This window comes from Rhagoletis pomonella, unplaced genomic scaffold (assembly GCF_013731165.1).
Source record: "Rhagoletis pomonella isolate Grant_MI unplaced genomic scaffold, Rhpom_1.0 Rhpom_scaffold_02916, whole genome shotgun sequence".
NCBI classification, from domain to species: domain Eukaryota; kingdom Metazoa; phylum Arthropoda; class Insecta; order Diptera; family Tephritidae; genus Rhagoletis; species Rhagoletis pomonella.
Genome location: NW_023461469.1, coordinates 11,299 through 25,683, shown reverse-complemented (window position 1 = coordinate 25,683; position 14,385 = coordinate 11,299). Strand labels below are relative to the sequence as shown.

The 14,385-nt window shown below is 37.7% G+C and overlaps 1 protein-coding gene across 1 annotated transcript; it reads right to left on the bottom strand.

Moving 5' to 3' along the window:
* Nucleotides 1-11,270: 11,270 nt before the first annotated feature.
* LOC118753832 lies at nt 11,271-12,754 on the bottom strand. Its single transcript, XM_036488704.1, has one exon. The coding sequence runs from the start codon at nt 12,752-12,754 to the stop codon at nt 11,381-11,383; it is 1,374 nt and encodes a 457-aa protein (XP_036344597.1). The 3' UTR covers nt 11,271-11,380.
* Between the last annotated feature and the right edge of the window lie 1,631 nt (nt 12,755-14,385).

The window sequence follows — 14,385 nt, the reverse complement described above, 5'->3', positions numbered from 1 at the left end:
CACCATCGGGGCCGCATACAACACCACTGCGGGAGGTCGCTGCCGCCCTCATCATTATATGGGCCACTGCCAACGTCACCGCTGAGGCCGCCACCACCACTGCAAGGGAACTGCAGGCTGCCGTCGCCGTCACAACCACCGCGACTGCTCTCATTGCCACGCTCTTCGCTACGACTGACACGTACCACTGCTAATCTCGCTGACACTAGTAACACTCCCGTCACCGTACAATTACCCGCCGGATAATCTCCGGCACCGACTGCCGACTCTCGCTCTTTACCTTCCGCTCTCCCCTGCACGACAAGTTGCCGGCCTTCTAGATAGCCGCGTGTGTGTGTGGGTGTGTTCGACTTAATACACAAATCATTGTGTTTTATTTGGTGGGGGTTAGTGGGACCTTCGCTGGACTTTGGAGCGGCTGAGCATACCTCAGCCTTCGACAAAACCCACCTCATAAATGTTAAGAAACCAATTGTATTTAGTTCTAAGTTTAGACTCAATTAATATAGACGTAGTGGACGCGAGTCCACACACTTTTTTAAAAATCCATTATTTAATAAAATAACTTAACCGGCGCCCGAGCAGGGACCAGTTTAAGTTCGTGTGTCGGTTTAAGTACGTTATTGGCAAAAGTCGCCTGTAAGGACAGCCGAGTGCCACCGCGTCGCGGTAAAATCCGAGTGTTGCCGTGCGGGAAAAACGTGAAAATAAACGGACAAGTCGCCTGTCAACAACAGCCGAAGGACCGTTAGGAGGACAAGCAACTTAACTGGTGCCAAACCACATATCAGCGTTGGAATCCGGTAGGATAGTAACGCACACTTTCATTCGTGCGCATCGAGGGTACCGGAGTAGAACAGCGAAAAGGACATCTACCCCGTCGCCAGGAGGTGCTATGAAGTAAGAATTAAAACAAGTTGATTAGTAATTAAGTATTGGAAAAAAATTTTAAGGAATTTGAAAAAAGAAAATTAATAAAATCATAAACTTTTGGAAACGAAAATAATTTAAGTGAATTTTAAAGAGAAATTTTACAAGATATTTGAAGAAATCTTTTTTCTCGCAATCTACACATGAAAATATTCAAAGAAAATTTTATAATATAAGAGTGAGAAGTGAAAAAGGAAAAGGAGAAAATTTTTGAACTGCAATCAATTCATTTCAGATTAAAACTTTGTTGAAGTTTACTTACCCTAAATAATATCTAAATAATATCGGGCTTGTACATCCAATAACTGATACAAATTGAAAGCTGCGATTCACCACCTTCGGGGGGACCCTCCAGCTTATAAAAAAAAAAATCTCTGCGATTCACCACCCAAGGGACCCTCCAGAGAATTTTAAACTACAAACGAAAAATAACTAAGGCTTGTACAGCCAATAACTGATAAAAATCTAAAGCTGCGATTCACCACCTTCGGGGGGACCCTCCAGCTTATAACAACAGTCCAACTCTGCGATTCACCACCAAAGGGACCCTCCAGAGGATAAGGACACATTAATAAAATAAATAAAAATTAGTTATGGCAAATCCTAATAACCTCGTCCGACCCCGATTGCTAAATACGCCTCCCATAACCCCTTCCCAAACAGTTACCCATAACCCTAACGAAATTAATATGGAACAACTAACGAATATAATAACTGGCGTGGTGACTAATATATTAAGACAAGAAGGACGAAACCTAGTGCAAGCCGCCCTCAACACCAACGCAAATTTTACAAATATTACGGACGTGACCATAGACTCGACCCTAGCGAACAATATAACGGAACTAGACAAAATTCCGGAAATTGTGAGATGCCTACGGGAATTCTCAGGCAATCCGGGAGAGTAGCGAAAAAAAGCGTAGATAGAATATTGCAGATCTACGAGCCACAAAAAGGAACGCCAAAATATTATGGCATACTTAATGTTATACGAAATAAAATCGTGGGCAACGCCGATATTGCCCTCGAATCTTATAATACACCGCTGGATTGGAAGGCTATTTCGAGATGCCTTACCCTCCACTACGCAGATAAACGAGATTTGGGAACTATAGAGTACCAGATGACCGCATTAGTGCAGGGCAACCTCACTATTCAAGAATTTTACCAAAAGGTGTATTCACACCTGTCACTTATTCTCAACAAACTCGGATGTATGGAAGTAGGTGCAGTATCCATGCATTTGCTTACACGGACCTACCGGGACAAAGCCCTCGATACCTTTATTCGAGGACTAAACGGTGACTTTCCGAGACTTCTTGGCATGAGAGAACCGGTAGATCTTCCTCAGGCTCTCCACTTATGCTTAAAACTGGAGAACCAAAACTTCCGTTCAAACTACGCGCTGAATAATAATGGCCAAGCTAAGAAAACCCAAGATCAGCGGCCACCTCTTCCACCCAGAAAAATAAGTAACGAATTCTACCCACAACTGGCGTACATTCCAAGACCATACGTGCCTCCACATAATTTTATGGCTCACCAACGCCCACAACCTACTCTTCCCACGCGTTCCCACGACATTCGGGTCTACGTAACCGGAACGACCCAGATTTATATTTGGCCAAGGACTGTCACTCCAGCAACACTCCCCAAAAACTCTTTGGGGAACTTGTATGCTGCTACAACAACAACAACAACCTACTCTTAATTACCGTAATTCGCCAAATTATAGGCCTCCGGCTCAACCCCCGCTAAGCCGCAACTTCCACGTCCAGAGCCAATGGATGTCGACCGCTCCTTGCATTCAAAAGCGGTCAACTACATAAATAGGCCACCACTTAATAACCAGGCCGGGAAAAGACCATCCAACTTTTCCCAACAAGTGCCTCTGAAGCAACAGAGGAACTTCCACATTGAGGCAGGTACTCAAGAAGACCAATACTATTTACAGGACCAACAAGACCAATATTATCCGCAAGATCAACAGGATTGGTATCCAACAGCGGAAGAGTATGAAGCAAAAATTGCCAAAGAAGAAGGTGGACAATCAGTTCAGGAATACGCTGAACAAAATCCATCACAAGACGTTCAAGACCATATCGATATTCATTTTTTAGAATGAACAGTTCTTCGTTGCCGTATGTAGAGTGCAGAACGAAGAACGGAAAAATTCTGAAAATGCTCATCGATACCGGTTCGAGCAAAAATTACATCCAACCCTGCCTCGTGTCAAAACGAATTCCCAATGACCAACCATTTTTTGCTAATTCCATAGCCGGACAGATACAAATTACCCACCACACAGTTATTAATCTATTTGGCAGAAAGGACACGAATTTAAAATTCTTTTTGCTCCCCACCCTAAAATCCTTTGACGGCATAATTGGAAACGATAGTCTTAAAGAGCTTCGTGCCACCATAAACATCCACGACGACTCCCTCACATTTGACAATGGCATAAAAATAAAAATTAAACAACAACCTTCACCATCGGTTAACAAAATTGGCGTAAGGACCGACCACATGACAGAAACGCAAAAACGACATATTGACCGTCTCACAAACAAATATCCGCACCTATTTACCGAACCAGATGAGAAACTCACCTACACCACCACTGTAGTAGGGGAAATTAGAACCTCTTCAGACACCCCAGTATACACCAAATATTATCCTTACCCCCTAGCAATGAGAGACTTTGTGAAACAAGAAATAGAAAATCTATTAAAAGATGGAATTATTAGGACATCCCGTTCACCCTACAACTCGCCCGTGTGGGTTGTACCTAAGAAGTTAGACGCGTCTGGACAAAAAAAATACAGACTCGTGATTGATTATAGGAAATTAAACACCCTAACAATAGCCGATAAATACCCAATCCCGGAAATCAACGAGGTGATCTCGCAACTGAGAAACAACACATATTTTTCTGTTCCTGATTTAAAGAGTGGCTTCCATCAGATTCCTCTGAAGGAATCCGACATTGAGAAGACAGCTTTTTCAATTAACAACGGAAAATACGAATTCACTCGACTTCCGTTCGGACTTAAAGACGCACCCGCTATCTTCCAACGAGCGCTCGATGACATCTTGAAGGAACACATTGGTAAAATATGTTACGTGTATATAGATGACATCATAGTATTTGGCAAGGATGAGCAAAGCCACCTTCAACATGTCGAACAAATTTTTCACACACTAGAAAAGGCAAACATGAAGGTCCAGTTAGACAAGTGCGAGTTTTTCCGTAGAGAAGTCGAATTCCTAGGTTTCATTGTATCACAAACAGGCATAAAAACTAATCCCACTAAAGTAAAAGCAATTCAAGAATTTCCATGTCCAAAAACACTAAAGGACTTGAGTGCTTTTCTTGGTCTATCAGGCTATTATCGACGCTTTATCAGAGATTACGCCAAGTTAGCGAAACCTCTGACATCGCTTTTGAGAGGGGAAGATGGACGCGTGTCCAAAAATTCCTCAAGCAAAAAGCTAGTAGTGCTCGATAAAAACGCCTTAGAGGCGTTCAATAGAATTAAATCTTCATTAATATCAACGGAAGTCGTGCTAGCCTACCCAAACTTCAAGCAGGAGTTTCATCTTACCACCGATGCATCCAACTACGCTCTAGGAGCCGTCCTCGAGCAAGCAGGTAAACCAATAACCTTTTTATCCCGATCACTAAAAAAAACCGAGGAGAGCTATGCAGCAAACGAAGAAATGCTGGCAATCATCTGGGCTCTCACCTCACTTAGAAACTATTTGTATGGATCAGCGAAAGTTGTAATTTTCACAGATCACAAACCGCTCACTTTTGCATTGAGTAACAAAAATCACAATGGGAAAATGAAGAGATGGAAGTGTATCCTCGAAGAATACAACTACGAGATGAAATACAAACCAGGAAGAACGAACGTCGTAGCAGACGCACTCTCTAGACCCCCACAGACTGACATTAATGTCCTGACAACCACTGACCATAGCGACGAAAGTTCCGCTCATCAACTCATCCCAGCCACTGAAGCACCAATAAATGCTTTCAAAAATCAATTATTCCTGTTATTCGGCGACGAAGATAACCAAACATTTCAAATACCATTTCCTAGCTTTCACAGACACACGATTACAAAACAAAACTACTCGACACAAGACATTATAGACATATTCAAACGACATCTTGACCCAGGATTACTCAACGGACTGTACACGACAGAAAGTTTGATGGGCAAAATTCAGGAGATATATCCACTTCATTTTGGAAACATTAAAATTCGTTTTACACAAACCCTACTTCGGGACATCGTACAAGAAACAGAGCAGGAGCAAATAATAATTAAAGAACATCAAAGAGCACACAGAAACAGTCGCGAAAACAAAGCACAGATCTTACAGAAATTTTACTTCCCAGGCATGCATTCGAAAATCGAAAAAACTGTCAGCCAATGCTCCACATGCCGTGAACACAAAACAGAAAAAAGGCTAATCCTCACAGCCATTGACAAATTCTCGAAATACGCACAGGTTAAAATAATACAAACTAAAGCAATAGAACACATTAAAGATCCAATAAAAGAGTTAATGATTGCCTTCGGAATACCAAAACTGGTAATAATAGATAACTAGAAATCCCTTAATTCTGCTACCATATCATCCCTACTGAAAGACCAAATATCCATTAATGTTTATACCACACCACCCTATAGTAGCACAAGCAATGGACAAATTGAAAGATTTCATAGTACACTTTCTGAAATAATGAGATGTCTAAAAGCAACCTGCGTAGGAATAACGTTCGAAGAATTATTATTCAAATCACTCCAAGAATATAATTCATCGATCCACTCAACAACTAAAAATAAACCTGTAACCACATTTTTCGGGAATAGAATTTTTACTGACCCTCAACAGCTAGAACAGCAAAGACACGAAAATATTGCCCTACTTAAGAAAAAACAGGAACTGGACCTTTCCTATCACAACAGGAAAAGATCAGAAATTAAAAACACTGTGAGACAAATGGTAGGGGTCAGTGATCGGGAAGGGTTCAAACTACCGGGGAAAGTTATATCGGTAAAAAAGAAGTTATACGTGTTCCGGCGTTTCGCTGGGTCACGTCTTGGAATCGAGATATATCGATTTGAAGTTAGTAACTATCATATAGGGGAAATTGGTACCTTTGGTGGTCCTTTTCTTACATAACTCGAGAACCGATTTTGCTCAAATAAATTTAAAAAAAATAAAAATTACAATTCCTTTAATCTGTTCATATAACGTTTTTCTATATAATCGACAGTTTTGCCGGTAAAAATAAATGTATGAAGAAAAAAAATATTTTTTGCATAAAATATTAAATTTTTTTATTTTTTAAATTCATAAAAAATCCAAAACGGAAAAAAGGCAAGTCGTATTACTTTCACGCAAAGTCACGTAACCTTTAAGCAAAATGAGACATAGATCATGAAAACCGATGGACGCGTTTCGCTTTTATTCACAATTAAGTGAAGGTATCTCATTTTGACAAGAATGCACTGTGATATTTAGATAAGTTTGAGCTTACCTTTCTGAAATGGAAGAAGAGAGTACTTTCCCATTACTCGCATATTCTTCATTAAAGCAGTCATCTCGTCCAAAATTTTGTCCTGCTCCTCCTTTGCTAAGCCATAAGCGTAACACCGCTTTCTGGAATCAGCGTGAGGCACCCTAACGTTGAGCACATCAAACCAGTCATTCGTCTAAAATGTGTAGAATTTTAAGATAAATATATGTATACATGTAAGTATTTATATAGAATTATATAAATAATATATTATTTTATTATAATATATTATGGGGAGGAAACTCCCATTGTATATTCTTCTTCTTCATCTTCATTGTCGGGATCGTACGTCTTTTGCGACCACCAAAAAATTTCAGCCACCAGCGAATCGAGCCTTTTGCCTTTATATCGCGTTTCCATTGGCATTGCCACTTGATGGAAGCGCTCGCCATGTTCATCCGACTCTGAGGCTAGCTGCTTGCTGAAGTATTCGAGATGGTGATGCAAGAAGTGAATTTTGAGGGACATATTCACTCCAATTTTCTGGAAATAGTGCAACATCTTGGTCACAAGAGCGGGGTAATTGTGTTCTCGCGTACTTCCCAAAAAATATCGTATGACTTTCTTCACTGCCCTCCACGCAAAGTAATCATTACCGTCTAAAGCACCTTTAAATTCCTTTGATTTCATGAGCTTTCGTATATCCGGCCCATTCAGAACACCTTCCTTCAATTTTGCTTCGCTGATTGGTGGGAAAATATTTTTCAAACAATCAAGAATTTTCGGTTGCTTCACAATGGCCTTGATGAAATTTCTTACGATTCCCAGTTTGAGGACGTTCTCCATTGGCACCAGTGGATCATTTACGCAGTTGTGTCCTTTCTCCGTAGGATCTCGAGCAAGCCAGTCATGCGTTTCGTATTGGTTTCCTTTAAATCGGGTATCCCAAAGACACAAGAAACACATGTTTTTCGTATAGCCTCCTTGGAGACCTCTTAGCATCGCCACGACTTTCAGATCACAACTGATCCGCCACATGTGATCAGTGTAGCAAACTTTATCCAAAATTTTTTTCATGGAATCGTATGTTTCGCTCATGTCTGTGCTGTAGCCAATGGGAATGCTTGGTTTTTTATTATATTTATGTAGCAAAACGACTTTCAGGCTTGATTTCGAAGAATCGATGAACATTCGCCAATCAGCTGCGACATAATTAATGGCCATCGTCTCCATCAGTCCCTTTATATCGTGGCAGTAAACAAATGTGTTCCCTTCGTTGAGTGTGTAGTACCGTTGGAATAGCAATTGTCGTCTTCGATATCCGGTGACTTTGACATTAGGCTCCAAATTGTTGCCTTCTTTCAAAAGCTGGGCAAGTTTTTCTGCTTCACGTTGAGAAAGGTTTAATTCTGCAACAATCTTGTCCATTTGTCGGAATTGTGCTCTCCTGGATCAGTCCAAATCATTGGTACACCAAAACGAAGTGAACTGTGTTTCCCTTGGATCCACATGTTAAGACCATTGTAGCACGTTTTACAAATTTTGTCTGGGACCCACGAAACGCCGCGAACTATTTCGGAATCAAAATAAAGTTTAAAAGCGCGCTCCCCTTGCTCAGTGAGTAATGCAGTATTTGTTGAAAAAGCTCTTTTGCCACAAACGTAACAAAATAAATTGATATTTTCTGGACAATTTGCACTCATTTCGGTTTTATATGTTTATTACTTTTTCGTCACTTTAAAAAAATCGTACTTTACGCGTTCGGAGACACTTGTTGAATGACAAAAATCGATCAATGAACACCTATAAATACTACGTAAGTTTCAATATTTTACTGAGAGGTACTTATGAATTGGCGCATCTTTTAAGGGTGGCTATATACCTGATTCGTGTGCGTTTTAAATTTTTCGAAACGTTCTAAAACATGGCCACTCATAAATGTGGGTGCAATTTGTGTAAAAAAATCATGCAGGTAGCCAACGGAAAAAACCCAAATAATTAAAAAAGTGCACTTTCCTTTTTTCCTTTTAATTGTCCACGCACATTTATGACCGTTTTTTAGTTTGTTACCGCTACCATAAAAATCAAATAACCTTTTGTTTATTACTTTTTTTTTAATTCAGACAATCATAAAAAAGTCATCAATGTTTCTTCCAAGGAATTTTGAGCATATCTCGAGCAAATTTTTAAAATTCATACCTTTACTTAATTTTGAATAAAAGCGAAACACATACATTGATTTTCATGATGTATGTCTCATTTTCTTCATAGGTTATGTGACTTTACGTGACACTTTTTCCGTTTTGGATTTTTTATAAATTAAACATAAAAATTTTAATTTTTAGGCAAAAATATTTTTTTTTTCTCCATACATTTATTTTTACCGGCAAAACTGTTGAGTATATAGAAAAACGTTATATCAACAGATTAAGGGAATTGTAATTTTTAATTTTTTTAAATTTGTTTGAGCAAAATCGGACTAGTGGTTCTCGAGTTATGTCAAAAAAAAGACCACCAAAGGTGACAATTTCCCCTATATGATAGTTACTAACTTCAAATCGATATATCTCGATTCCTAGACGTGACCCAGCGAAACGCCGGGCCACGTATAACTTGTTTTTGACCGATATAACATTTCCCGTTGGTTTCATCCCATCCCAATTTTGACTGTCGCATAGTGAAATTACTCCCCAGGGGATGTAATTTATGTAAAAATAAATAAAAGACTTGGTTCAAAATTAACTCCGAAATATAAGAAAGAAATAGTATCTGAAAATAATAAAACCACCGTAAAAACTGTATCGGGACGAATAATTCATAAAGCACTAATAAAAACTTGAACAATCTTTTTCAGGAAAAATGGGCTATTTCGAACTTCTAATTATTTGTGCCACAATCACAACCTCCCTAACGGACGTTAAAATTTTGGACTATAATAAAGCGCAACTGATGACAATAGACAATGGACAAGCGAAAATACAAGACGGCACATTCAGACTTATTCATCTCATCGACTTAGCAAAATACGAACGATTTTCGACAGAGACCTATAACGAGATAGCCAACCAAATCCCTAATGACCACTTCCTATATCCTATCCTAAAACATGAAACCGCCCAAACCTTTGAAATCTTGAATACCCTAAAGCCTTCTAACGTAAATGTGATGAAAAGATCAATTGATATATTGGGAACGGCATGGAAGTACTTAGCCGGATCTCCTGATCATGAAGATTTAAATATAATAACAAACAACTTAAATAGCTTCAATGAGAACAACAATAACCAAATAGTAATTCACCAGTTATTCGAGAAACGCATAAATAACATAACTTATATAGTAAAAAAAATGTTAAACACGATAAGGAAGGACGACAATGTTCTAACGGAAATTTTAATAAATTTGCAAAATAGAATCAGGCTAATTAAGGAAGAGCTAATTAATATAAGGTATGCCGTTCAATGGGCAAAGCATAATATAATAAATTCAGTAATGTTAAGCAAGGAAGAAATAGAATTGTCAATTAGTAAATTAAGAGAAGACGAAGTACCATTTAAAAGTGCCGCAGAAGCACTAGAACTGTCAAAAGTAAATGTATTTAGCCAAAATATGCAAATTGTATACATGGTAAAAATACCCCTAACATTAAAAGAAATATTTAGAAGAATTATTAAACGACCTGTAAAAAGGATAAAAAATATTGTAATTAAAACTGAGTATAATGAAATAATGAAAGGAAAATATACACTGTTTGCAATAAAAAATAAATGCGAAAGCTATAATGATGTAACAATTTGCAAGTAAACTCATTTGGTAGATTTAAGTAAAGATTTATGTGTAACTAGGATAATTAATAGTTTAAACTCAACATGTTCGACAACCAACGGCCATCACGTCCCTACGCTAGAAGAAATAAAACCAGGAGTAATATTGCTAAACCAGTTCAACGGCAAACTAGAAGCCGACGAGACATCCCAAGAAGTAAACGGAACACACGTGATAATATTCTACAATTCAACAATTAAAATCAACAGTCAAACATTCAGCAATATTGAAATAAAGCCAATCGAAACCCTCCCTGCAATACTACAGCCAAACCCGTTGAAAAAGGACCACATAGAACTACTTTCCCTAGAAGCCTTGAAGGACCTGCATATCAACAATACCCATCGAATAAATTCCCTCAAAAAGGCAACCTTCTCTGTCGGAAGTCTAACTACGGCAGCATTCTTAATAAGCATAGTACTTCTTCTTTCCTAAGGAAACGATCCGTGAAAATCCAATATGTGGGAAAAGAAATAGTGAAGCCCAGCACAAGCCTGGAAGTCAATCGGTCAAGCGAAACAAACCACATTCCAACATACGTAAATCTCAACAACTTACCATTCTACTAATGATCCAGGACGATCATATTTAAAGGGGGAAGAGTTAACGCAACAGTTTACAACAGCTCTGCAGAATTGACTTCTACCAACGCACTATGGTTTAAATGACCATGTTCTGCGGCCAAAAATCAACCAAAGGAGATAGAAGCTTGAAAATTTGCACACATTAATCTGGCACCCCCCTAAAACTCTGACAAAAAAATGGGCGGGATTTAACCACTGCCACGCCTTTTTTTAAATCATACTTACGAGTAGGTATGTATATTATTTAAGAACTTTTTTGACCTACATATTTCTACTTAAAATCATTCCATGAATCCGGTTTTTTTTCGAGATATCGCTAATTTAGTTGTATTTTAAATAAAATGAAACACTTAAGGCCATTCAAAAAGAATTTATTCAAAAAGATTGATATTATATTTAAAAGTATTAGTCTAGTTTATTTTTGTTGTTCCATTTTTGAGTGAGTACCTACTAAAAGCATAGCAAATTGTTGTTTTTTGTGTGTCAGGTAGAGTCTCACCTTTATCTAATCCCACGATTCTTCTTCTTCCTCTAGTTCAATCGAGAAGCAAGTACTGTCGTCCATATCTTCATTATCGTCGGAACATATTTCATCGAATTCTTCTAATGCCTGTCGTGATGTTGTAGGCTTATCATCGTCAAACTCATTAGGAGGAGATTTCAAAAGTGCAACTACTTCCGGTGGAAATGTTTGTTTTTTTGTTGAATAAATCCTCTTTGACAAGTGCATACTAGATAAAAGGGGATCAGATGAATCCATAGCTCTATCAAAGACATCTTTCATATTATTCTCCCTGCTATTTTTTCTGGCATGCGACACGCGATCTCTTTTATAGCATTTGTTACGGCTTTCTGAAGCATTTTCCCCTAGACAGCCTAGTGGTACACTAGATGATTGCATAATTTGAGCGGAGTGAACCAAAATTTTATGTAACGTGGCTGACATAGCATACCAGTCGTATTTTTCCATATATATATCGAATGTTCTCTTACAAAAGCAAAAAAAAAGTTCCACATCAATTTGGAATTCACAAGATATACAAATTAAAATAGTTTTTAAATTTTTCAAAAACGTTTTGTCGATAGAAGTAATCTTTGCAAGCATTTCTGGATCAGAGATAGCTCGACGAGCTGAGTTGCCATCGTTAGTGTTTCCGCTACCGTTCGCTTTCGGCTTATCGACGCGTAAGCCCATGTGTTTCCAGAACTTTTCTTGTATTTCAGATTTCTTTTGCTTTAACACTTCTTTATCCTCTTGACTTCTTATCTGCCATTTTTTTAAGTCTATACGGTAGGAAAGATGTAAAATAAATTCCAAGCACCTAATCCATGCATGCAGGGGACTTATACCATACTTCAGAGAAGTTTCTTTTGGTTGAAATATTGACGAATCAATGTCTTTAACAGACATGAATTGTTTTGGATTCGCACCACAAATTGGACACGACTGCGAAGATTTTGTATTTGTTAACACGTTTAAAACTTTGCCATCAATAAGTGTTAGATTAAGCTCAAAATTCACATTAATTTTTCTTTCACCTTCTAGTGTCCATTGAAAAGGAGTTAATAAAGATATTTCCTCGTCTAAATGAGCTTTCTCACTTCCTTCAGAATAACTCACTGTAGGTCGACCTTTATGTGAAACATTGGACAATGCAAATACATTATCCATTCCTAGCCAGCGACTGTCGTACTTCATCATATTTTCTAAACTTCGATTATTTTTCTTCCATTTTTGGGTTGCGTGTGAGCAGAAACTCTTAATTTTTAAATTTATTTCTTTCACCTTCTCTTCATTAGGTCGACTATTGAATTTTCGCATAATCCAATCGAAAACAGCTTTTTGTTGCTTATTATTTTCCACCCACACATTAAACATTTCTCCGTTTTTGATCTTGATATGCTCTGAAAATGTTTGATAACTTAGCTATGGGCAAACTCATGCAAAAGATATATACACAAAATTAAAGGAAAAACAACACACTTTTCTCTCCAATAATTTTCATATCGGACCCAGTCGGACCCCACAACTTCTACTTTACCAAACCCGAGCAACATTTTTAAACCCACATAATTTTAACTAGCACATAACTACTGCGAAATTTTAAATATATATTGCTTGTATTGTTTTTGCACTTATACACATTGTTATACACACCTTCACGATTATTTTCCATTTTAAAAAACAGATTTATCTTTAAAACTTTTCCTTTCGCACAATTTTAAGCTTCACTGATTTTCGCACAATAAAAATCGCAAAATTGACGTTCAAATAACGGTTAACTTCAGCTGGTTACCTCTTGTACTAGAGTTGCCAGAGAGCAAAAAAAAGTATGTATTCGCAATACAGGGTGTATTCACTATTCAGAGAAAATATAATTTCACAAAAATTCGAAACTAAAAAAATTGACTTTTGGCCGCAGAACATGGGCATTTAAACCATAGTGCAACGGTCAGCAACTCCACACGCGCATCCGCACAATTGCTGACACCGCATTAACCAATTTGTTATTCGATCGGCAATAATAATTGGCACAACAACGAATGGGCAATATTCGGAAATAGTGCATATGCAAGTGCAACGTGACTGATGGCCGATAGTAGGTTTAATTTAATGTTAAGAAACCAATTGTATTTAGTTCTAAGTTTAGACTCAATTAATAAAGACGTGGTGAACGCGAGTCCACACACTTTTTTAAAAATCCGTTATTTAATATAATAACTTAACTTGTATATATGTATATATGTATATCGCAGATGCTAAGCCAAAAACAAGACAAACAAGTAAGAAAGTCTAAGTTCGGGCGGAGCCGAACATTAAATACCCGGCGCAAGTATTAAATATATGTTTTTCACCTTTCCAAAGCTACCGCTACATGATAAACCGGGGCGTATCCATTTTGAGTAAATTAGGGTCCTTAAATTTCGAAATATTGAAGTTTCAAGCATTTCTGAAATTTACTGTTATATGAAAAGCGGCCGTAATTTTAGTCCGATTTCAATAATTTTCAGCGTTTTGCTTCTATGTGGCAAGTACAATAACCACACCGAGTTTAGTATAAATTGGTAGAACGGTTACCGAGATATATATATATGACCATAAGTGAGCGGTGCCACGCCCATTTTTCTAAATTTTATCATAAACGTATTTCTTAATAAAGAATTGTTTCAATCATCAATTTTGAATAAATTAGCTTTAATATTACTGATTTATCGAAGATTTCTTATTTCTCTAAATTACCGTTATATGGGATGTGGGCGTGGTTATTGTTCGATTTTAAATACTTTCAGCGATTTCGTAGGTTATATCAAGGCCCACAGCTATGCCAAGTTTGGAAGAAATTGGTGCAGCGGTTACCAAGATAAACACATGTAACCATAAGTGGGCGTGGCTGCGCCCATTTTCCAAAAATTTATAATATTCTTATTTTTCAGCTAAAACTTATTGTAAATATCAATTCTGAGTGAATAATCTTCAGTAGTTACTAAAATATCGCCGTTTTCGTATTT

Excerpts from the sequence above, each read along its gene's own strand:
- LOC118753832 (XM_036488704.1), bottom strand. The coding sequence starts at position 12,754 with ATGTTTAATGTGTGGGTGGAAAATAATAAGCAACAAAAAGCTGTTTTC.